The sequence below is a fragment of the Anas platyrhynchos genome, chromosome 2 (assembly GCF_047663525.1).
Source record: "Anas platyrhynchos isolate ZD024472 breed Pekin duck chromosome 2, IASCAAS_PekinDuck_T2T, whole genome shotgun sequence".
Taxonomy (NCBI): Eukaryota; Metazoa; Chordata; class Aves; order Anseriformes; family Anatidae; genus Anas; species Anas platyrhynchos.
Window position 1 is genome coordinate 33,152,456 of NC_092588.1, and position 25,743 is coordinate 33,178,198.

Below are 25,743 nucleotides of genomic sequence, written 5' to 3' on the forward strand. Positions count from 1 at the left end.
GTAAATGACAGAAAAGAAATTGTATCTTACAGACTTTGCCAAACCAAGTGTTTTCAACCAAGAAATAAAACCACTAGAAACTGAACACCAGCTTTTGATGTTTCAGTATGGAAAGTAGTGTCAAAGAGATCACAAAATGCAACCCTTGTTTTCTGGGAGAGTTCAGAAATTATTTGCTTACCATATAAAATTCCCTGAAATGTGTCTCACCACAATCTAGAGAGCTTGAAAAACCTTTATTAAAAAAAAAAAAAAAAAAGCATTCAAAATTAGTAACACTTGTGAAACATAGGAACAAAGAAAAAGAAAAACAATGACAAGCTAAATGATGGGAATAAAATAATTAAAGCAGTTTCTTGCTTGGTTTTGGGAAAATTGTATGGTGTGTTCTATAAGTACATGTCACGCAAAGTGGTAATGTCCCTGGGATAAACTGCAGCTTCTGTGTGCTTTGACAGTTTCTGCTGCACTGAGCCTTCATGTTGATTTTGTTTAGGGTTGCTTCTTCCTGCCTATCCGTTGAATACTGCAGACTAAGGAGAAGATGATTGCCTTTCTTCAAGGGGAAAGGGTGCACAGACCATTCCTCCTTGTTTCTTTCTTCACAGCTCTGTCTTTCTGAGCACAGTTCTTGTTAGTGAACATTACTTTACAACATCAGACAGAGAGGAAGCATATTCTTGCCTCTTCTGGAGCCAGCCAAGCTGCCAGGCCACAAAGCACAGGGCATCTCCCTGAGTGTGCAAGTATTTCCTGCCTGTTGTGTCAGTAGTTACCCTGCTGAGTACTTACCTTAGGCTGCATGGGTCTGTTTGCTTAGGCTTAGTTGCTTCTGAAATTATGTATAACAGTCCTGTGGACCAGTGCCCTAAATAATGAATCAGCACTTCAAAAATGGGGAATAGTAAAAGGAGGTTTGAGGGATTAGCCTTTGGATAACTCCATCTGTAGCTGCTAGCTGCATAGTGGGCTAACATGTTCTCCAAATTCAATCTAATGATTAAAATGAAATAGACGGTGTGAGTGTTGGATAAATTACTAAAATGGTCAGATCACATGAATAAAATATTGTACGGAGAACAAATGGAGTAAAAATGAAAAGTTTGTTTCTTCTACAAATGCTGAGTTAAAGATTAAATACACACATCAAAGGGAACAGATTGGAAGCTAGCGTTACTCAATTTTGAGTGCTTAGCAGTGCAATATAAATCCTCACTCAGCTTCATTTATTTCACAAAAGGTACATGATCTTGAGGGAAGAAAGGAGAATCTAGCCAGAAGAACAGATGTGGAGAACATAAGCCAAATTTCCAAGTGAGTAGGTTGCACTGCAGGCAGGATGCAATACCAAATCTGTTGAGACAGTCTTCAGAAGTACACCTGCAGTCATACAACCTAGTTACCTCATTTGCAGAAAGAGGATGAAGTTTGAAATTGTCCAGGCCTTTAGGTGTCATACTGTGCTACCAGAACCTCCTCTGGAAGGAGACTTCTGCCTGTACAAAGCGTCTCATCTGTCTGAGGCTCCAATCTAGCATTGATTACATCAGCTAGTAGCCTGGAAAAGGTAGAGTTCAGATTATTCTGTAGAAGAATGTCTTTTCATGAATTTAGGCATATAATTAGCTAATTGTCTTTTGCTAAAATTCAATTATTGAGGCTTTCTGCATGGAAGGTAGATTTTATGCACGGCTGTGTATGAAGCAGATGTCATCTCAAACGTATATACTGTGTCAGGTGGGAAGACACTCAATAGGGTCTCTGAGATACCCACGTGGGACTGGCAGATATGGCAGGAGACCTAGAGGAGACCTTTCTAGAGTGGTAGCTGGAGGCCAGGCAAGGTGCTATAGAGCATTTCAAACATCCCTGCATATCTATGCTTAGTTAATTGAATAAATCTCTACAAGCAGGGTTAAGTCAGCATATTATTTTAGATAATCCACCAGGATTACAGCTACTCATGGGAAACTTGTCATTTCTGTGGAGGAGTCCTGTGTCACATCATGTGGATATCTCACAGGTACATGACCGCAGCCCTAATGATATGGTGTGCTTGCGTTCAGGCAGCTGATGGTGGTATTCAGATCCAAGCTCAGATACCTTCCTAGTCTCTACCTGTTCAGGAGAAGCCTGTTCTCCCATTATAACCACTGGAATGTCTAGTCAGTGCAGTCACAAGTCTAGAATGCCAGTTGTCATACCATAAGCTAAGATGTCAGCATTTCATATGGTTCTCTCCAGGGCTTCACTGTGATGGGAACTTAGTTTTCTACACATAATTAAATATATAAATGTTGGTGTCTGAATCTAGAACTGAATCCTCCCTTTCTTATACTAAGAAATAATTCTAAGAATGTTGAAATGTAATAATTTTATGAATGCTGCGGTGGGAGTCATCAGACTATCATAGTGGAAGGATTGTAAAAAGATAAAAATCTCTCCCTAGAGAGAAAAAGTATCAGATCAATCAACTCTTCAGGGATATATGAAAGAGCGAAATATTTTCTCGTATCTGGGTAATAACAGCTCTAATGGGAGGCAGGCAAGCATATACACTTTTTACTGAAGTGCTTTTGGTTTAACTAAGTAGTGTTTTACTACAGAATGCTGTTGTGCTCTGAACACCAGTGCCCTAATTCCCAGGTTGATGTGGACTCTCAGCTCTGAAGCTTGGTGTGTTAAGCTAGTCATCCCAGGACAAACAAGAGAACAAAACACTTGGTCCAGCAGCAGGGTTGGGTGGCACTGGGATTTTTCACCATGTTATAATTATTGGCTTCTGGCTTAATCTACAAGGTACAACATCTCTTCCCCTAAAATGGCCAGAAGGAGTCTGAGGTGCTTTGCCTCACGTTTCCATTCAGCATAGCAAAGTTTTGTCCTTAAAGTTTGCATTTTATGGAATAAGAGGTGTAATGATAAAGATGTTTACTGTCTGACTTTGAGAGAACTCCCTTCTGCAATCTTTACCCATTTCCCCTCCCAGCCTTTTGGACTAATAGACAAAAACACTTTTGGAAGAAATTTGAAAAACCACATGGAAATAGAAATTAAGAGTTTGGTTAGAATAGTTTATAGCTCCTTAAATAGAGTGTAATTTTGTTCTGAACAACAATGAAGGATTTCAGAAAGTTCACATTCAAGGAAAGAAATAGTAGTCCTAACAGTGTGAAAGTGATAGTTCAGATTAGCAGTCTAATTGTTCAGCTGGAAACACTTGGTTTAGACCATTAGATGGCAGCATGAATTTATGTTTTGGTGCAAGAATTTCACAACAGAAGTACTCTCTAAAAAGTTGTCTTTTCCTATACTAAAGCATTTCATTACTTGAAAATGTTGTAACTTGAGCATAAAACAACTAAAGCAGGTTTACTACAACATTTTGTGTCATCATTTCCTTTAAGTTTTCTTCTCCTGTAATGATTGAGGCTATAATACAACAACTTTAATGTCATTTTCTCTTCTCTGTATAAATCTAGTGCATGTGAAAGGTGCCAATTTGTCAGCAGTGAAAGCTGAAGTGAAGCATATCTACAGAAAGTCAGCAAGAATTCTGTGTTTCACTGTATTATTTCATTTCTCAGGCTTAACCTAAAGAAATTTCAGTCACCAAGCCTGTAGTCGGTTCATAGCAATGAAGCTTTATGATGATGTGGAAATATATTCTCTTGAAGGGGATTGAGGTTGCCAACTGATAATTTATTAGGTTTTATACGTTACCAATTGAGACAGGATGCAGAGCAAAATCTTGTACATCACAGCGTTATTACCCTCCTGGTGCATCAACGTTACAGTGTAATAATCCACTCACAGACTTATAAATGAATTCTTTGTGTTCATCTTCTGCATGCTACATTTCACTTCCCCTGTCCTGTTTGTTCCCAGTTGTTGCGTGCCTCCCACACAGACATATTGTTATAAGGCAAGTGTTGAGTACAGCTGTGCTAGGATTTTTCTTTGCTAGTATTTGTTTCTAGGAAAGGAAAAGGGAGAAAGTCAGTCCATTTCCTGTTGGTTTAAAACAGCAGAAACATCTGTTTGTCTTAAGACAGTTTTCCCAAAAGAACAGTGGCAAGGGAGCTTGCAGGTGATGAGCTTTGCCATTGCCAGTAGCTATCAGTTTAGACAATAGTGATTAGTATGGTTGGCTTAAAAAAAAATAAATAAAAATTCCTAAGTCTGTCAGAAATGACAGAGGATATTTATTCTTGCAATAAAAATTTTGACAGCTCATGTTTAATTTCTACAGTGTTTTAAATCATAAAAAATACATTGAGTGTCTGGGATCAGAAAACCCAGATCCTGCAGTGGAATCTACAGGCTCCATTAAGCTCTTCCCGAAAGCTGCTTTTCTGTAGTCGCCTCACCCTGTTACGGTGAAGTTTCACAGCGCTCACAAAATGGTGTTAGGTGATGCGCCTTGACATGGGCAGTGGAGTCATTCCAACAAATTCATGCTATTGCGGCTATCCACTACGTTAATGGGTCCGTTTAACCTACCAGAAATCGATGGTATATATACTCTTAACTGTATTTAAAATATTTCATTGATAGCTGTTAAAAATAATACAACAGCTTAAAAACTGATCACATGGAATACAGGGCAAATTCTGTAGATAGTGCAGAGCATTCAGGTACTTCATACCTCTTCATGCCTAAAATGTGATGCTAAAGACAGGGCATTTTAGACTATTGCATTCTGCTAAACTCTCTTCACTCAAAATTTAGTAATTTTGTCAATGACCTCTTAGCCCTACTTACAGAGGAGCTCCTGGGTTGGAATTCTTAATTCTTCTCTCAATTTTTTTTCAGTTGGTTTCAAGATATTGTGAGCTCCCCTGACCACTTGTTTTCTTGCTCTATCTGCTAAAAGGACTACCCTTTTCTTTTGTGGTCCTTGGTTCACATTTTGGTTATTTCTCCTGAAGCTGCCATCTGTGGACAGGATTTTAGTAGATTCCTTTCTTTGGGTTTTTACACTTCCTCCAATATCTGCTCTGGAGAAGGTACCTCTGGCTCCAGACCCATGTCTCTGACTGTCAGCTGTGATTTTTCTTTCTCTGACTTAGTGTGAAAAACAGAGAGGGGTGACATACAGATCTTCCTCATCTTTGTTTGCTTAACGTGTGTCTTTCAACACTGTTGTTCCAGTTGGGAGGGTTCCTGAAAACCTTCTGACTCAAAAATCTTCAGAGCCAACGTCTTGGAATTTCCAACACTTTTGGAATTTCTTCCATATCTTGGCTTTGCAATTTGTTGGGTGTCCCCCATTCCCTCTTCTGCATCTGGTTGTTGTAAGGCAGTTTTATTTTCAGGATATGGACAGAAGACTAACATTGTTGGTGTGTATGAAAATAAACGCTTATTCAGACTGCTCTACCAGCAGCTGGAACATTTTGGTTATATTTCTTTCTTTCCACAGCTAGCTTTTTATTCATGCTTTTGTCCTGTGGCTCTGCTGAACTGTGGATATTTCAGTTGAGAGATCTGTGAGACATTAGGCTCAATGGAAGCAAGCCCAGATGTCCTCCTTTCTTGTTACGGCCTTTCTGCTGTGTCCAGAACCTAAACACTGGTAACCAATAAATATATTCTCTTTTCTTTGCCTACATTTTGTAATGCCACAAGTCAACTGCTGTTAAAGCTCCAACAATAGTTTGAGAAGCTATCATAATTTTCCTGAGGGTAGCAGGTAAAAGAAGGTTAGTGGATAATTTTTACCAGATTCAATAGCATCTGACCGGAATTGTAATGGAAACAGCATCTCTCCTGGGTGGAGGTCTATGTCCCTATTGTACTGAAAGTTTTGCCACAGACTAAGAAAGGACAAAATTTTCTCAAAGAAAGGTGCTTTAAGATTCATTTATAACAGGATTCTTTTATAAAGGAATCTAAACACAAAACTTCTCATGAGCAGCTGCTATATTGTTGTTCCTCCTTATGTTTTTTTCTGAAGTCGTAATTTTGGTAGCTGCTTGTTTTTTGTGAAAGAAAGTACAAATAACATCTCTTCCAAAATGCTAATTCCCAGGATCTTCTGAAGGTCTGCTTGTCTCTCTAGGATCTTTTTAAAGAAGGACAGTTTAATTTGGTTATTGTCAAAGAAAGGACAGCTGAACTCACAGCATCATGTACTTTGGCACCAAGTGGTGTTTAGATGATTTGTTTCACTGGAGCAGAGCTGCATCCTCCAGCATTGTAATAAAAAAGCAAAATCATCTTCAGAAAAACAAACGAAAACCACCCAACCAACAACAACCTTTCTTGTCTTCAAGTCTCTTTGAGTCTCTTTCCCATGACAAAAGAGGAGAAAATGGAGTCCAGTCATCTTACTAACTTAGATTCGAGTCTGACATTCATTCCAGTGAAACAGAAGTGACAGTTCTTAAGATTGGCCAGTAGCAGCTGAACCTTATTTCTGCTCAATAGTGGTTACTCTCTATACTGAATTTGTTTATTAAGTCAAAGGTCATAACAGACATTTTGGGTACACACCTGATCAAGTGTCTTTGGTATCCCTACACTCCAAGTCTTTTTCAGAGTCCCTGTCTTCTAGAATAGAATTCCACACCATCTCATAAACATTCCTTGCTTTTTAGCAAGTCTAAGATGTTATATTTTAGAATATTGAGCTAAGACAATCCAACTTTTATCTCCATCTTAGTATTCAGCATTAAATTGTACTCAGTGGACCAGCTGAGGCAAGTCATGATGCATCAGTGACCACTAGTACTGCACTCTCATTGCAGTCATTTATACATTTTGTTAGCAATGACTTTGTATTTCCTTGTCAGTCACTGCTGCAAATCCATTGGTTTGAAAATTGGAAGCATTGAAAGCTATTCATGCTATTCATGAGTAAGCTTCCCTAGCAAATACTGCACTTTTTATGCTTTTGTGTAGAAAAGAATTGAAGCACTGAAAGACTTCACCACTCTTCTACCATTTTGCCCATTCCAATCTTTGCTGTAATTGATTAACAGGCTTCTTCCCTCCTTCTCTTCCCTTCCCTTTCTAGGTGTAGATAAAGCTTCCTTTGTCAGGCCATCCGTGTTGTTTCCAACTTGTTGATAGGATCAATGCTGGGCAATACAAAATGCACTCTGTTCCCAATTGGCCAAGCTCTCTCTGTCTCCACATTTCATTTCTGTACAAGTCTGATGGCAAAGCTGGTAGGATTTCCGGACAGAAGCTGTTGCTGGCAGTGATAGTGCACGTTTAGAGGATGATAACTGGTGAGCTAGGAGATCATGCTCAGCTGCTGAGGGGAGGCATGCTAAGCCATAATTAAGTATGATTTTTCAGTTTGTTTCCTGTTAATTTAATTGCCAAATTTGAAATGATAGGTTACATTTTTGACTCAGGGTAATGCAATTTAATGTCTCTATGTTTACATTCCTACAAGCTGGAACAGAACGTACACAGATAGACTCAAGCTACTCCAATTTAAGTTAATTTGGATGGTGAGAATCACTCTTTAAGCTTTTTTGGGCCTTCTTCCTCTGTGCACTTTTAAGTCACAGCGTTAATTAAGTTCTGTGAAGTCCTAGCCCTTAGATGCTTTTGTTTGTAACATTTTTATTAGCATTGTATTACCAATATAAGTTTATGATAAAATTAAATGAATGAGGTACTTTATTTTTAAATTTGCTTAGTCCAGAGGCTGGCAAGTGACATGATTTTTTTTTCAACATGAGTTTCTTATATAGAAAGAAAATGAAATTGTAGTCAGATATGCAACATTGTTTATGTTCTTTTACCGTAATGGGTATTTGGACGGCATTCTCAGTAAGCACTCCGCATGCTTTTAAAGATTAGTGAGTAATACAGTTCATGGGAAATTTTATGAGCTGAAGTAGATAAGAGTTTGAGATGTTTGTCTTCTGGATGTCTGTTTTAACCTTTAAGTATGCAGTGTACATCACAGCTTCATTATGTTTTCCCTTTTATTCATATTGTACTTGTTTTTATGTCACAGAAGAGAACATTTTCTTTTTACTTGTATTTATCTTTTCTTCCCTCCCCAGTCTCCATCCCATTTGAGCATTGTCCACTTGACATTTTCAATGCCTTAAACACTGGAGGCAGTGTTCTTGTTATGTTCTTATAGTGTTTATGCTATTTCTGCAGTCAAGAATAAGTTGAAGTTGTGTTGACCATTTTCATGACTTAGTTACTTGGTTGACAGATAAAAAATACTTCTCCAGAGGAACAAAACATTTTGTTCTGTGCTCTCTTCTTGATTTTAATTGTGGTGTGTTTTTTTTCCTTTTTTTTTTTTTTTTCCTACCCTAGTCTCCCTTGTACAGTACTTTGGGAGGTTCATCTCATGATCCTTTTTTCCCACCTTTTCCCCCTCTTTTATTTATTCATAACCTTTTTATTTTTCTTCCATATGTCTTGCACTAGTTTCTCTTAAAAAAAAAGGTGCTCAGGCTAGCTTTGAGACCCTTCTTCCACCTTGAAAGGTGCTTCTTACAATAAGGGCTTTAGAGTGAATCTGCTAGTATAGGGAGAAATACAAGCAGAAGCAGAGATCTGAACTTAATGTGCATGTAAGCACCTCTTTAGAACTAGTGCTCCATAGCTGGCTCGGTATGTTTGTTGTAGTACTTGTTAGGTTAATCCGTGACTGTTGAAGTATGTGATTTATGATGTCTGTAGCTTTGTGTTGGTTTCTTCTAATTACTTTTGATGAGGAACTCTTTTTTACTTGTCCACGTACATATATTCTTTACTGCAAATGGTAAGCAAATTAATGGTGTGTGCAGAGAGTAAATATTGAAATATTTATTTCAGTCAAAAGTCAGTATTGAGCAACTTGGAATTCAGAGATACAGCGGTGTGGCAATATTATTGTCTTGTCATCACAAGTTCTCATGGGAAGATTCCAAGCTAGATAGTGTTACGTAAAACTGAATCCCCTTCCCTTTTGTTTTTTACTTAGAAATGTTTGAAGAGATTTGATATTGTGATCGTGAAAACATGAGTCAATTTTTTTTTTTGATTATGCTAATCATATTGTTCGAAAAAACTCTATGGTCTCTGGCCCAGTAGGAGAAGAAAAAAGAAAAGTGATTCATCATTAACTTCATGAAATATTCACAGAGTCAGCACAAAATTGAAAAGAAAGCTTAAATAAAGACAGGGAAGTAAAACAGGATAAAACTCAGCCTGATGTTACTGTATACTAAAGGTAGAGTATGTCTGACTAATGTGTTAACCTTGCATGTGTTAGCTCATTTTTTAGGTAGAGAGTAAAGTAAACCTTATTTTGTGGGATTCAGTGAAGCATTTTATAGCATTAGATAAGGATACTGTTTTCATTAAACTGAAGGAGATGGGGGTTTGTGTAAGAAATGCAGAGTGGGAAAGGAGAAGAAAAATAATCAGTATTAAAAAATTAAACGTGGAGGAAGATCATTAAGTGCTATTCCTCTTCCAGTTTTAGAATCAGTGTTTTAAAATGCTTTTGTTTAAGGTGTTTGCACAAAAAAAAAAAAAGTAGAAAAATGGTCTTGGAATGTAGAAAGTGTCATCACTACATGGGAAGATCAAAATGCACAGGAAGAACTGGATAATTGTGAGGACTGATGCATTATATAAAAGTATATAAATTACTTCTGTAATACTGAACACTGTCAGTCTTTCATATGGTTTATCATCAACTGTGATTAATCCTTATGTTCAGGAACAGAAGCAATTATAGGGAAGAGCTATGAAGAATTATGAGGACAGTGGGTAGCCCTTAATTCAGCAGAAGAATTCTAAAATATCTTGACTTGCCCACTTGCAAACCAAAGTCTGAGAGGGAACAGAAATGCTGACCTTGAAAGGTAAACGGAACAAAAAAAGTAACTGAGCTATGTAAGTGAAAGGGTAATGTTGGCACAAAACATGACATGGAAGTATAGCCAGGCTGGACATTAGAAGATTCCCAAGTATCATCTCAGCTTCTAGGTCATCCTCCCAGTAGAAATACTGGAAGCATGCATCTGTTTTGTTTTCTAAGAGACCTTGATGACAGAGAGGACTATATAGTGCCTGCAACTCATGGCATTTGATTGTTTAGTTCAGGATTTGCTTATATTCATACATTTGAAATATGGAATTTTGGGAGTTTGAATGTCTTAAAGTAGAAAGCTTCTTTCATATGTTTTCTCACTATTCCTAAAAAAAAAACAAACAAAAAAAAAAACAAAAAAAAACAAACAAACAATCAAATAAAAATTATCAGATGCTTTTGAATCTTTTTTAAATAACATATTTCCACCACTTGATTATTCTTTACAATTTTGACATAGGCAATTAAACATGATATTCCTTAGGAAGAGGGTTCTATAGCTGGACCAAAACTGGCTTCATAAACTGATAGTAGGACATATTAAATAGAGAAAAAATATTGACTCATCCAGAATTAACTACATTAATTTTATCAGATTTTTAAAGACTCAGATTATAGTTTAAACCATTTGGTGAATGAAGGATAATCTGGGACAAGTTTGCATGATTTATATATATATATTTCTTTTTATCTCATCTGTGTGACTGAGGGAATGTCAACATTATGAAAAGTGAAAACTAATAGGCTGTATAAATAAATCAGCTGAAGAGAAACTTCAAAAATTTATCTCTCTATCTAAAAAGGGATGTAAGTGGCTTAAAAGTGAAACATTTCTGTCTTGCTTGCTTGAAGAATGGTTTTGGAGAACGTGGAGGCAATCTAGAAGAGGACAGCCAGACTGATTCAGGGATAGTGGGCTCTGGTTCTCAAAAGGAGTTCCTGGAAAAGAGTCTCTTTGTTCCCAGGTGTTGTTGTGGAGCTGCTGAAAGAACCAGGAGGTAGACTGTATGAAGACAAAAGTGGCTATACTGGATGTTTCCTTCTTCAAAACGTAGAACTCACATCTGTAAGAAATCCAAGTGGCTAATGGACTGCTTAGAAAAACAGGCCATGGCCAGGGAACAGCTGCACTAAGCAACTTGCTCCCCTAGAGAAATTTCAGATGTTATGGAGAAGTTGTTCGCAGTGAATGCTGTTTCCTACTCCCCTGCACAGCCTGTGGCTCTCTGTCCCTCCACTCACACAGCTCCCAGCGTTATTCTGGTTGAGCCATGTCCGCGGGGCTGCCAGCTCAACTGAACCGCAGTGGAAAAGGAGCCCGAGGGACGGGAGCAGAGAATGGCCCTTTCAGCATGGAGCTGGCATCCGAAGAATGACTTTGCTGTACCAGTTTGGATCTCATGTTTTAGCAGCCCTCGTCTTGGCCAAACCGGTCCTCGTTCCTCTTCACTTGCAATACGAAATGGGAATAGGATAATGATTACTGTAACACTTCTGTAGTGGGGAATTAATGGGTTTATTTACTGTTTTTTACATAGGTGAAGAATACGTGGGCCATTAGAATTTAGACAAAATCTCACTGGAGTTTTAAACTGGAGGCTAAGTCTAAATAAACTTTCTGATTTCCTTGAGCTTCAGCTTGCACTTGTTTTTTTCCCCCTTCTAAGAATAAAGTAACAATATTTATCAGAAGCATTTATGCCATTGAGGAATCCAGAGAAATGCAGGAAATGCAATATGAACGCATAACGTATGTACTAATACTTTATTTGTCTTTGTGTGTGTGGATTTGATGGCCAAAAAGGAAGAGGCCCCAAGGGCTCCTTAGTATGCAATTAATATTTTGGCTAGAAAAGCAGCAGATTGTTTCAGTATGCTTACATGTTATGACATCATATTCCAGTAAAATTATAATGAACAGAATTTTTGTTTGTCTCTGTGGCAAACCAAAATGAGTTTTCTAATTGTCAACAGACCTTGGTGATTTATTTAATTATAGTGGCGCCCGCTCACACCGACTTAGTTAAGGTCTGTCAGCATTTCTGTTATGAACCCCTATTTTTAGGGGTTTATAACTAGTTGTAAATATTTGCTCATTGCTGGAACTTGGCATTCAAGGTCACAGTCATAGATCAAATATCCTTTTTCAGGTTTGGCTATTCAATTCTGATACCAATGGCATTTGCTAAAGTGTGGTTTTCTGATGCTATAGAACTTAGAGGGAATGAAGAGAACCTGCTCTCCAGACCTCATATGTCAGAGATCTTGAGGAGATCTCAAATGTCCAGAAAAGCCAGATGAAGATTAACTTGTTTTAATAGGTTATATCTGACTGCTCGTTAAAGTATTATCCTTTATCATGTTCTGATTGAGTGTATCATTTCATATGTGTATTGCCTTCTGTTTTCTGTTCTTGTAGTCTTCTTTCCTTTGGATGTGCATTACAGTTTTTGCTCTGTGGACTGTGTCAGTATCATGTGGGAATCTTTTGTGCGTAGGGATTTTTTCCAAAGAAAAACCCTAACCTTTGCAGCTGCAGTGTAGAATGCAGGGAGATGTGTATTTTTTACATATAGGTGGTTTAAAAAACTTTCAGAAGCCTCACGTGTCTGTGTGTGAAGTGTTGCTGTTAGAAATCCTGCCTGCTCCAGCTCCGTGATTGAACAGATCTATAAAGGGCTAAGAAGTGTAGGGGTCAATTGCTTGTGACAGAAAATACTGTGCCACTGTGTTGTTGTGTAATAATCAACAAATTCTGAGTGTCGAAGATTGATTTTCAGGCCCTTTGGCAACTCAAATGTGTTTTGGGAAGGTTTGCTAGTGATCAGTGGCAGGTATGACATCTTAACCTTGCATGGTGTGGTTCCTCCAGTGAGTGTGCCTCTCTAGGATGCAGAGCCATCATGTAGTAAAACTCAGTTTAATCATTGCACTCTACTTTCAGGCCATAATATTATGATTACTTTTAAGGCTTTTGTTAATGCAGACACTGTCCTCACACTGGAAAGCTAAGGATGTTTTGTTTCTATTTGATACTTCCCATGTTGTAGAGAAGCCAATGTCCTCTCTGATTTAGGCCGTTTTCTAAGGATTTCAGGTGTTCCTTTGCACGTCCCTGGCAATGTTCATGTTATCAGTGCTCCTAATTCTGCCTGAGGCCATGCAGAACAAGAAAAATTTAATCAAAACCATGTAAAAACCTAATCATTCTGCCAATGCCAAAGAGCTGCATGAGGCTCTAGAGCCACAGGCTGAATATCATTTTTCCATATTATCACATAAATAGCTCCCTAAACACTCTTTAAAAGAAAAGTTGGGGAGGGGTGAGGGAAAGAGAGAGGGCCTGTTGCGGGATCTGAATGTGTGAAATGGATTAAGGTTCATGGGCTTTCCTCCATCGCTTGTAGTGGAGAGAAAGGTAAGCCTGCTAGCTGAACAAGAAGCAAGAACTTCTGATGGATTTGGAATTTCTTCAAATAGAGGTAGCTGCTAATAGCACTACCTTTTTTTTTTTTTCTTCTGTCTAAAAACAGAGGTTGTCTATTGCTGCAGGGACAGGATAGCTAAAGGATGCTGCTGTGTCTAGCAAGCTCTAGCAGCCCTAGCACTCGGAGCACTCCCACCTCTCAGAGCACTGCTCTCCAAGGCAGCCAGCTGATGCAGCAGCTTGCACAGTAATTCACACAGGATGGGGACAGGCATTGCTGAGAACAATGTTTGTGTGTTCAGCAGTGGTGGTGACACACCACACGGCACAGTTCCGAAAACCATCTGGTGAAGCTGTCCCTGGTATATCTGAGGCCTTGAGTCAGACCTTGCTCCAGAGGGAAGATGAAGCTCTCCAAACCTCCAGCTGCAGGGAGTGCTGAAGCTGGGGCAGGAGGAGACAGTGTTGGTTTTTTTTCTACAGGAGCTGTGGTTTGGCAGAGGATCTGTGTTACCATGTAAAGGAGAAGCAGAAAGAGGTCAGCAAACTGTGCTAACATCACTAATGAGTAAGGGATTATTCTTTTCTGAGACACTGCAGGTACAAAAGCCTGAAACCCCAACTGTACCAAAGGAGGAGCAGGGAGAGAGGAGTCAGTGCTTACTGGGCAGGGAGGTGGAGAGTCCTGTGATGGTGAAGGCTGGAAGCCTGTAACTTTTAGTATCAGGAGGAAGGCTCCATCTCCACCATCAGCTCTGCATCTACAGGTTCAGTGCCATGGCAGTAAGTGCCTGGGGTGTCCAATCCAGCTGAGCCTGAGCCCTGCAGCATCACCACAAGGAAGCAGCAGTGGGCAACTTTCTGTTGCAGGGGATGGAGATCCCTCTCTGTGAACCTGACCTGCTGTGCAGGGAGGTCTGCTGCTTGCCAAGGGCTTGGATTGAGGCATTGTGGAGAGACTGCCAAGGGTTGTCTGTTCCTGTGCATTACCTGCTGCTCTTCATTGTGGGCACCAGGGGACACATGGAACCTAACAGTCATGGCTACATAACTACAGAGATGGGCTTTTTACATCTGTGGCACCCTTTTTGAGGATCAATGCTTGGAAGAGACAGGGTGTACCTTACCAAGTAGAGCAAGCACCTTTATCAATAGGCTGGCCAATCTAGTGAAGAGAGCTGTAAAGCAGGAGTGGTGGAGAGTGGAATTGACCTACAGTCAAGTGAGGAAGTGATGGATCAAGTTATTAGCAAAGATGATGCTGACAAGAGAGGCCCTGAAACCAGCAAAGCAGGGGTGATGGGGCTCACCCCAAGTGTATGCCCACAAATAAGGAAGAGCCTACAGGATAGCATGAGGAGGAAGGCCTTACACCTTGTCTGTGAAATCAGCAGTATTGGGTGCCATGAAATGCAAGTATACTCATGCACTTAGCACAGGGAACAACAGGAGGAAAGGGAGGACTACGTGCAGATGCAGGCTACAACCTCACTGGAATCAGAGAGAGGTGTTGGGATAGCTCATGCATCAGGAGTGCTGTAATTGATGCGTGCATCTTTAGGAAGGATAGGCTGACATGGCAAGGGCAGTGTGTTGTGCTTTACATGTATGTGCGTGGTGGGAATGCACGGAGCTCTGCCACGGGATGAATAATGAGACACCTGATGGGTTAGGACAGGAGGGCAGACCAATGTGGGCAAAATTGTGGTGGGTGTCTCCTACAGACTGCGTGATCATGAAGAAGTAGATGAGGTGTTTTTCACATAATTGGAAGAAGCCTCATGGTCACAGGTCCTGATCCTCATGGCGCAGACTTTGACCACCCTGGTATCTGCTGGAGGTACAGAACAGCATGGCACAAGCAATCCAGGAGGTTTCTGGAGTGTATCAGTCATGACTACCTCATGATGTATGAGAAGATGCTAAAGGAGCCATGTTTGTTTAGTTTGGGGAAGAGGAAACTAAGTAGGGGTGGAGAGCTGACTGTGGTCTTCACCTGTAAGATGAGTGGTTGTAAAGAAGACAAAGCAATGCACAACAAGAAGTTAACAGGTAACGGATACATGTTTCAGCAAGGGAAATTACAGCTGTGTGTGAGAAAAAAAAGGTTCTTCCAGAAAGAGCACTCAGACACTGCAGCAGATTGCCTAGAGAATGTGTTGAATTGCCTTTGGAATCTCCATCTTTGGAGATATCCAAAACACCTTGGACAATGCCTGAAAAAGATGCTGTAGTTTTGGAGTTTGACCCTGCTTTGGGCACTGTACTAGACTAAATAACCTCCAGGATCCTTTCCAACCCAAGTTATTCTATAATTTTATGAAAATATTACATAGAAAATGCATTTCCAAGCCTTAATAATTCCCTATAACCGTGTTAAACTGTAAACAGGAAAGCAAAGAAAGTACCCACTTCTTGCATGTCATAAAGGCAACTTAGCTCACCCCTCCAAGGCCCTATAGCTGGAGGCTTGTTGGAGCCAGTGTTATGGTTTTGCTCTTTCCATATAAATGTATTGTTAGAACTAGGCACAAAGTTCAGGGACACTGAGACTGGAGTGCTTATTCGCACTTGATTTGATTTGTAGTGTGCTGCTAACTGAACAAGATTGTATTTTGTTTTATAATCGAAACAAATCAGTTACAGTTATTAATGAAAATTAAGAAAGTATTCATACAAAAATCACTACCTACGTCAAGACAGAAACAAAGCGAGCACATTTTAATAAGGATCCTTTAAGAGGAAGAAGGAGAAATGTAGTATGTTGCTGTGCTTTTGAGTGATTCTAATTTTGTTGTGATGGACCTAGCTCTTGGCCAAGCTTTCAGAATTCCAGGCTTTTTTACGTTGTTGTAAAGTTATGTTTCATAAATGAGAAAACACTTCTGATATGTGTGTATTTTTTCCAAGGAAGAAATCTCCAGTGTGTTAGAAGAGACACTGAGAAAGGAGCCTCAGGCAGACTAGACCATAGAGCATGAAGCAAATTCCCTTACCTATTTAGAGTACAATATGAGGACTTTTTTCATGATTTTCTGTGAAGATTATAATTTTAACAGTAACTATAATAAAAAAAAAATATCTGTGCTGAATCACTTTTTCTGAGTCAGGGGTGGTGGTGATGGGGAATACTTTCATGAAGACAAGTTGTTATGTTTGTAGTTGCCACAGTGCTGTGACAGGACCTCCCCAAACCAATAATGACATTATCTCTTTTTCTTCATTTTCTGCTAGCAAGAGACATGTTTCAGGGTAGGGACTGTGGATTGGGTTAGCTGTTTTTATTACTGAAAATAGAGTTGATGATATGAATAAAGGTAGTGCTTCTACTGAGGAACCAGCCGTGCTGGTTCATAGGAAAACTTTTCATTTTTTTGCTTTATCTTTCTTCCAGTTCCTCTCAAACCTATTCAAAACAACAAACTCTGCCATTGTATTTGGAAATTTTTCTGTAAGGGGGGGAAAAAGGGAAGATGGTGGGGTGGTGATTGATGCTTTTCTTTCAGTGCCTGCAAAATGTTTGGCTACCACAGTGCTGGAGGAGTGCTTCTCCCTACCCTCTGTTACACTTTTGGAAGAGAAGTCCTTCTTATCCTCTACAACAATTTAAATACTTGAACTTATAGAGTCCAGAAGTACATCATCCAGGTCCCTCACTCTCTGACATCTGGCTTTCCATCTGTTGTCCCCAGGAGCTGAGCTACGCAGGCTTGTTTCAGAGCCTTTGTGTGAGAGCCCTTGTGTTTCTTCTTCCTCCATGCCACTTTCTCCTGCAACAGGAATTGTTGGCTTATACAGGAACTTTCAGTTCTGGGGCTAATCCTCTTAAAACTCAGACCAGAAACAGGGCAGAGGTGGGCTGCTGACCTGAAGCACAGCTTGTTGCAGAGACATGGAAATGTGTGTGAAGATCTGGCATGCATGTACGTGCTGCCATCAGAATTACCAGTGGCCGTGATGATGAATGGTCATGTATCTAAGTGCTGGGTATTACTACGTGAGGGAAGATAATGTTGGTTGTACTCCTAACTACTGCTCTGTATTGCATACAGTTGATGGTTAAAATTCATGACTCGCATTGCTACTTTCTTACGTATAGGTTTACATTAATTTGTTCATGACTTCTTTACAGGTATCACTGCCCAGTGCCTAAAATATTCTATGTCCAGTTAACTGTTGGCAACAGTGAGTTTTTTGGTGAAGGAAAGACTCGTCAAGCTGCTAGACATAATGCTGCAATGAAGGCCCTTCAAGCTCTCCAGAATGAGCCTATTCCAGAAAAATTACCTCAGGTTTGTGTTTCAGAAAGCGTACTGTTCCCAATCTTCACATTAAGGTACCAAGTCCAACAATCTACTTACCAGTTTTTTAATGTTTAGTTTTTAGTGCTTTTTTTTCATATTAGCCTTAGTAACAGAGAAGCAGTATGAACAAATGGTTAGTGTTATTTCTTTATGACTGCACTTCTAACATAGAACAAGACTTAAATAGTAAAAATAAGCATGTATTTTAAAGATGAGATTGTCAACAGATTAAAGAAAAATTAGAAGAAAAAAATATTAGTTTATACCAAAAGTCCAGAAAATGTTGACTTAAACAGTGGCTTCATGAAGAATGAATTATTAATCTTAAATGTCTGTTGTGCCATAAAAGTGACTTTGTCTCCAGAGTACCTAAGACCATGACAGAGCTCACTGCACAGCTGTCTGATGTGTTTAGTCTTTCAGCTATTTAGTCCTTTTTTGTATAATTAACTTTCTCACTGCTGTGTATATAAATGGTGTATAGTGCTACTTAAAATGAAAATAATGGCATATTTAAAAAAATATTTTAGCAGAAAATTAATCACAGAATAATCTTTGCAAATGAAACAGACAAATACAAATAAAATTATTTTTAAAAATGAGCAATATGAGACAAACTTTTTTTTAATTTTTATTTTCTATGCTGTTTCTGATGATGCCTGCTAAAATCCTGTGCACAATACAAAACATTACTGAAAGTATCTTCGATGTCTTGTATAGTTGTTCTAAGCTACTTTTTAAGAATGGAGTTTTTCTTTGTCATAGAAAGATCTATGTTCTTTCTGCCTCACCCTGGATCTATTTGTTCCTTTAGATCCCAAGAGACTTTGACTCACCCTTTTGTTTTGCTATGTCATTTTTGTGAATCAGGAAGTTCTCTTCAAATTCACTTATTTCATATCATTTGTTTGTGTTTTTTGTTTTTTTTTTTAAACAGAAAATTTGTTAAAAAAAATAATACTGGAAGTCTTAGGAAGAATCAGTTTCTTTTTCAGTGTTCATTCCCTTCCTTTCGCTTCTGGTTTCTAGATAAATGATTTAAATGATTTATCATCAGTTGATGATAAATCGTAAGTGCAATCCTGAGTGGGAATCTCATATTATGGAAACATATTTTCAGCTCAACATATTCTTAGTTGAAATTCTTTGAAATTATGTTTAACATATATTATAAGAAGATTATTTGAATTCAAGATAGGAGCTAATGAGATTAGAAAGTGGACTATTCTTATCTAACTGCATTGGATAGTAAGTCATAAAAGGAAGTAAATAATATATATAACATGGGTGCATGCCTGATTTATATACTGTTTTTATAGCCTGTGTATGTATGGTATTTACCTAGCAAAAGAAGTAAAATCTTTAATTAACATTCTTGTCTGATCAGGTCTATTTAGTATCTATTTTGATTAGTGTCTATGTGGATTTGCTGGCTTTTACAAGATGTAGTCATGGCACGTTGAGTTTCCTAAATTCTTGTAGCATTCTCTGTTGTTGTCTCTCTCATGAGGTAGCAAAGTGACTGTATTCTCTTTACCACAATAAATAATGTATGTAAACTGAATCAAGTCCACTATAAGCTATGAGAAAAATTAGGGAGGAATTATCAGGAGAGAATACTGTGGGTTAGGCAAAACAGTCATGTAGTTACTGGTAAGATCTGTGGGAGTTCAGCAGCTGAAGACCAGATGGGATAACATAGGATCTCAATATCAGGTGTCTGTGTGTAGGAAACTGAAGTCCTAAGGAAAACACATGTGGCTTGGTCATGCTGAGGCTAAAGGGAGCTGGCTGTGGGGCAGTGATGATGAAGAATCATCTCTGACTCTGACCCATGAAGAGACATGGCTTACTGGAAAATGTTGCATGGGAGAGCTGCGTTGTATAGAGATGGGTGCAGCTGTCTGGAGAAGTGTCAGGTTGAAGCAGAGCTAAGACCTCATGGTGCCAAGGTTTGGGTACTTCCCTGTTGCTGGTCATGTGAATTGCAGAGTGGTGGGATATGTCTTCACCATGGAACTTGCTCCAGCTCACTTGAGCCCTGCTTCCTTCAGCAGAAGTGACCTGTTGGGATCAGCCAGGGAGGATGCATGATTCATGACACCTCATGCATGCATTAAAGCTATATGCCCTAGGCACTTCCACTGTGCTTCCACTGAGAGCAGAGTGGGGAGAGAGAATCATAGAATATCCTGAGTTGGAAGGGGCCTACAAGGACCATCGAATCCACACAGGACCACCCAAAAATCAGACCATTTGTCTGAGAGTGTTGTCCAAATGCTTATTGAACTCTGATGGTCTATGTGCTGTGACCACTGCCCTGGGGAGCCCGTCCCAGTGCCCGACCACCCTCTGGGTATAGAACCTTTCCCTAACTCCCAGCCTGACCCTCCCCTGTCCCAGCTCCATGCTGTTCCCTCGGGTCCTGTCGCTGTCCCCAGAGAGCAGAGCTCAGCGCCTCCCCCTCCACTCCCCTCGTGAGGGAGCTGCAGGCTGCCATGAGGCCTCCCTTCAGCCTGCTCTGCTCTGGGCTGACCAAACCAAGGGACCTCAGCCGCTCCCCCATCTTGCCTTCTAGACCCTTTACCATCTTTGTGGTCCTCTTTTGCATACTCTCTAATAGTTTCATGTCCTGTGGCACCCAGAACTGCACATAGTGCTCGAGGTGAGGCCACACCAGAGCAGAGTAGAGCGGGACAATCCCTTCCAACAAGTACAGCAATGCTGTACTTGATGTACCCCAGGGTACTCTTGTCCCTTTGGGCTGCAAGGGTATGCTGGTCACTGGACACTTCAACTTGCTGTTGACCAAAACCTTGCTGACAACACACCTGCTGAGACTGATCTAGCCCTGCATCCCATTAGTAACTCAGTGAACTTCACTGGAATGGGATCTGTGGAAAATAGCACAATAAGTACATGGTTTTAACCTCTGGCCTTCAGAACTGTATTTGCTTTATGATGCTTATATATATTCTTCTTCCATCTATGTTTTCCTTTTTTTTTTTTTGTTTTTTAAACTTAGTTAAGGGTAAAATTACTTACCCATTTTAAACCATTGAAAAAGAATACTATCATTTTAATACTTCCCTGCACAAATGTGTGGAAAGCAGAAGGTGAGAGCAGAAAGAAGAAACAAGCAGCAAACAGCGCAGGGGTATAGGTGAATCTGAAGCTGCTCTCATAAAAGAACTATTGTGTGCCTGCCAAAGCACCTTGCTGTCTCATAGATTTGAGGCTAAGAAAGGCCTTACAATTAAAGTGTCAGTTCTGGAATGAGGATCAAATTTAAATTCAAAGTACTTGGGACACTCCTGGACGTATTTTACCTTCCTGAATCTGGGGAAGTCAGATGACTAAGGCTTGAAACTTCATTGCTCAGCACTAAGGCCTGAGCCTTAAAGTCTGTGTTCCTCCCTAGTTTCCACTTGCAGTTAAAACTCTCTGCTGTGTTTGGTGGAAAAAAATGCGAGGACTGAAATTTTAAGGGCAGAAGGGACTTTCAGTGATTTTCTGTACCAGTGTGTTCGTATTAATTGGGAAATTTCAAACACTAATTTCTACATTGGAGTCCATATATCTGGTTAAGCTAGAGTGTAGCTGGAAAACCTAAAAATTATTGACTTAAAGGCTTGCTGGCCAAGTGCACTCAATGTCAATACCAGAGAACTGTATATTATGTTATGCAAATTATGCAAGTGACTAATTATTCCGTCTTTCAAAGATAAATTATATGGTTTGAAGCTAAATGAAGCTAAATTCATCTAACTTCATTTTCTATGTAATAGTTCTTGTCTTTGCTAAATCTAGCCCAGAGCTATCCAATATCTGTCCCCTATATAGAATCATAGAATCATAGAATATCCTGAGTTGGAAGGGACCCTTAAGGATCATCAAGTCCAACTCTTGACACCGCACAGGTCTACCCAAGTTCAGACCATGAATACATATATGTATTTACAGTTTATGCTTAAGTAATTTTTTTTTTCTTTTTGTAGAACTGATAGTGTCTCTGTGTAAAGTTGTTCTCTAACCAGCTGTTCATCCATTTGGCTTTTTTATCTGCCTTTCACATTATCAGCATCCTTTATATATCAAACTTAATTGAACATCATATTGAATAAGATTTTCATTAAGGTTGTTACTCCACTTTTCGTTTGACATTCTGTATATCTGAAAATACATTTTGACTTTTAAATATTGTCCTTTTAACTCTGTTCAGATGATTATTCTCAGCAAACTTAAGTCCTTCACTGAATCAATGCTTTGCTTGTCCTATAATGACCTACATTCCTGATTTCAATAGTACTTTACATTCCATTATATGAAATGAGCTAGAGGTCCTACATAATTTCATTCTAACTGCCCTTGTTGCAGCTTTACACTGTGCCCTTTATTTTCAGCAGGTTCTACAGAATTTATCAGTTTTGTCTCGTATTTAGCTCCAGATCAATTGCAGGGAACTAAATTGCTTTTTCAGAGTCAACATTTTGCAACCAGTCAGACAAACAGTGCTCCAAGTCTCCATGTTATACTTGACTACAGCTGCAATATCTGGTCCTGCTTTATGTTAGATAAAATAGACATTAAGAATTGAGAAATGGTAGATACAATATTGATAAATGTCATTGTTATTGTGAAGAGCCTAATGCTTTTTGATGTTGTTTTTTAGCTTCAGTGTCTGGATTTTGTAGCTGTGCTGGTGGTTGAAGATTTAGATCAGACTTTATTATGTAAGATGGAAACTGCAGGAATCCACCTAGTTCAGCCCAAACTTCTTTGATGTTTACCTCCACTAATAAAAATTTAGGATTCTAGCCAAGGCTAGAAGGTTGTTGAGAGATCCCAGTTTGAAACTTTCAGAGTGTTGCAGTTTGAAAGTAGCTGAGAGATAAGCCTCTGGGAACTAAGGAAAGCGTGTCCTGGGGGCAAACACCAAAAGGCAGCAGTTGCAGAAGGCGATAACTGTTTGGTCCCCATGCTGTTGGCTGTCTGAGAAAAATAGGACTTACCTAAAGTGCAAAGCAAAGCTGAATTTTAGGCAGGATAATGTTTGCATATGCCTTTTGTTTTTTTTCTCTCTTATCCTCTCTGTTTGTTATGTTCCTATGGATAAATAAATAAAGTTCTGTGTTGAGCAAGCTGTTCTCTGTCACTACCTTTTCATACTGGTCGTAACTCCCAGAGGGAAGTCTACGGAGGGGCCATTAAACAGCTGGACCTGCTGAGGACACCTGTAACCTGGTGACCCAGTCAAAGTGTGGGGGTGATTCACTGAATTTCTTCTGAGAGAAGTACAGTCTTCAGCCCTTCTTAGCAAGTGTAGGAGACTTGCTTGGAAGGGGTACCCACAGAGAGACTATAAAGCAGGTCACAGGTTCTTCAGTACTCATGTTTGAAGCATGTATTCAGATGATTATTAACCATGCCTTATTAATGGCTAATTTGTACAAGTTATTTTGTTATCTGTCATGAGTTTATAAAATAATGTGTACATGCTACTTTAATGTGAAGCATAATTGCATCATATATATGTATATATTCACAGGTCAGCAGGTGGCTGGTAGTGGGGTGCTGAGATGGGTATATGGACACTGATTTGCAGTGTGACCGGAGAACTCAGAAGTGTCTGAGAAGTGGGGAAAAGAGCATGTTATATTACTTTTTATCTTCTAAAAAATTTATTATGATCACATGTTCTTCATTTTCAGAATGGAGAAGCAGGAAAAGAAACAGAAGAAGATAAAGATGCAAACAAGTCTGAGATAAGTGTAGTGTTTGAAATTGCTTTGAAGCGCAATATACCCGTCAGTTTTGAGGTATGTGTTCTATATGTATGTTTGCTTAGAAGGTATTAAAAAAACACTAACATTTAACACAGTTGAAAAGTTAGTTCTTTATGAATATAACAGTTAAAATCATGTAAGTTATAAATAGATAATTTTGGTAATGTATCAAACTCATAGAATCATAGAATGGTTTGGGTTGGAAGGGGCCTTTAAGATCATCTAATTCCAACCCTCTGCCATGGGCAGGGACACCTCCCAACAGACCAGGTTGCTCAAAGCCCCATCCAGCCTGGCCTTGAACACCTCCAGGGATGGGGCATCCACAGCTTCTCTGGGCAACCTGTGCCAGTGCCTACCACATAGTACAGAATTTCTTCTGAATATCTAATCTAAATGTACCTTTTTTGGTTTAAAAGCATTATTCCTTGTCCTATCACTACACTTGCTAACAAAGAGTCCCTCCACAGCTTTCACATAGGCCCCCTTTAAATATTGGAAGGTCACTCACTATAAGGCCTCCCTGGTGCTTTCTATTCACCAGGCTGAACAACCCCAACTCCCTCAGCCTGTCTTCACAGGAGAGGTGCTCCAGCCCTCTGATCATCTTTGTGACTGTCCTCTGGACTTGTTCTAATAGGTCCATGTCCTTCTTGTGCTGAGGACCCCAGAAGTGAATGCAGGGCTCCAGGTGGAGTCTCACGAGAACAAAGTAGAGGGGAAGAATCACCTCCCTCAGCCTTTGGCAATGCTTCTTTTAATGAAGCCCAGGATATGGTTGGCTTTCTGGGCTGCAAGCTCACACTGCTGTCTCATGTTGAGCTTCTCATCCATCAAAACCCTCAGGTCCTTCTCATCAGGGCTGCTCCTAATCTATTCTCTCACCCTGTATTTGTGCTTGGGATTCCACTGGCCCAGATGCAGGACCTTGCACTTGGCCTTGTTGAACCTCATGAGGTTTGCACAGGCCCAACTCTCAAGCCTGTCCGGGTCCCTCTGGATGGCATCCCTTCCCTCCAGTGTGTCCGTCGACTGCACCACACAGCTTGGTGTCATTGGAAAACTTGCTGGTGGTACCAATGCTGCCCCTGAGGAACACTGCTACTGATCTCCACTTGGACATTGAGCTGCAACAACTTGAGCGTGACCATCCAGCCACTTAGCCACTGAGTGGTCCATCCATCAAATCTGTGTCTCTCCAATTTAGAGACAAGGATATTGTGTGAGACAGTATCAAATGCTTTGCACAAGTCCAGGTAGTTAATGTCAAAATCTAAGACGCTGACTTTTTATTATTAAATTAGATGCTCTTTCAAAAGAATTATAACCCTAATATTTGTTTGGAAACCAGTGGATGGTAGAAAGACAGTTCAAGTATCTTTTTTATAATGCTAAACATTCGAATTAGTGGCCACGCTCAATCTGACTTGAAATAATCTTCAAAATAGAGTCAGACAATCTTTGTGTAAGCATTCATACAGTACAAAAGTTCCCATTAAGATGCTTTGCATGTGATGCTCTGTTTTCAGAAAATCAAGACTATCTTTTTATCTTCTACACTGTTTGATTCCTTATCTGTCTCTACTTAAGCCTTTATCTATGAATCTGCCTCTGACACCTTTGTTTACCTTAAGTAACAAAGAATATTTGGAATAGCTCCAATGCAATCAATGAACTGGCTGGGAGAGTGAGTGATCGCAACAGCAGAATTTTTCCGATGAGAAAGTTCTTACACAAACTAGTTGTAAAAATCTGATGTTATTGTGTTAGGAACCACCAGACTTCCAATCTATTTTTATTTATTTATTTAAATAATGCAGAAAAAGCTGATGTAAGTGGTATGTAAAAATTGTTGGCTTTTACTTTTCTGCATATTGTTGTGCATGTATACTGAGTAACTATGAAAAGGACATGGGTAGTGCCTATACTGGTGATGGTTATTTTCTCCAGTCATTTTTCCGTTTGAGGTATATGCACATATTTGCATACCAAAAAATAAATAATGGTGTGGCATCTCGTACAGTGTGCTTTATACAATTTACTGCTGTGTTTGGCCCATATCCATGGGTTGGCCAATGTCAGATGAGCTATTTGGACCTTCTGAGAAATCTGTCAGAAGGGAGGTAAGTGAGCCAAAGATACTGACTGTTGATTTTGACCAAGGAATTCCTTGGTTTAACAAATGGATTTGTGCTTTATATATATGGTCTATAATTGCAATAAATACCGTATGAACTAACTAGAATATTAAGAAAGTAAAATCTAGAAGGGTAAAACTGAGATGTCTGGGGTGTTGGTGTATCAGTTTGCAGCTATGTGGAAAGAATGCAATTCCTGTGTAAGATCAGACAAAATGGAAATCCATGCCTGTGTTTCAAA

The 25,743-nt window shown here is 39.4% G+C and overlaps 1 protein-coding gene across 5 annotated transcripts in view; it reads left to right on the forward strand.

Moving 5' to 3' along the window:
- The window catches only part of STAU2 (staufen double-stranded RNA binding protein 2), a 168,843-nt gene that overhangs the window by 31,814 nt on the left and 111,286 nt on the right, over positions 1 to 25,743 (forward strand). For all 5 annotated transcript variants that reach the window (XM_027452356.3, XM_027452358.3, XM_027452357.3 and 2 more), the window contains exons 6-7: positions 17,407 to 17,566; positions 23,290 to 23,397. In XM_027452356.3, the coding sequence (XP_027308157.1) occupies positions 17,407 to 17,566; positions 23,290 to 23,397 (268 nt within the window). The remainder of the gene's footprint in view (positions 1 to 17,406; positions 17,567 to 23,289; positions 23,398 to 25,743) is intronic.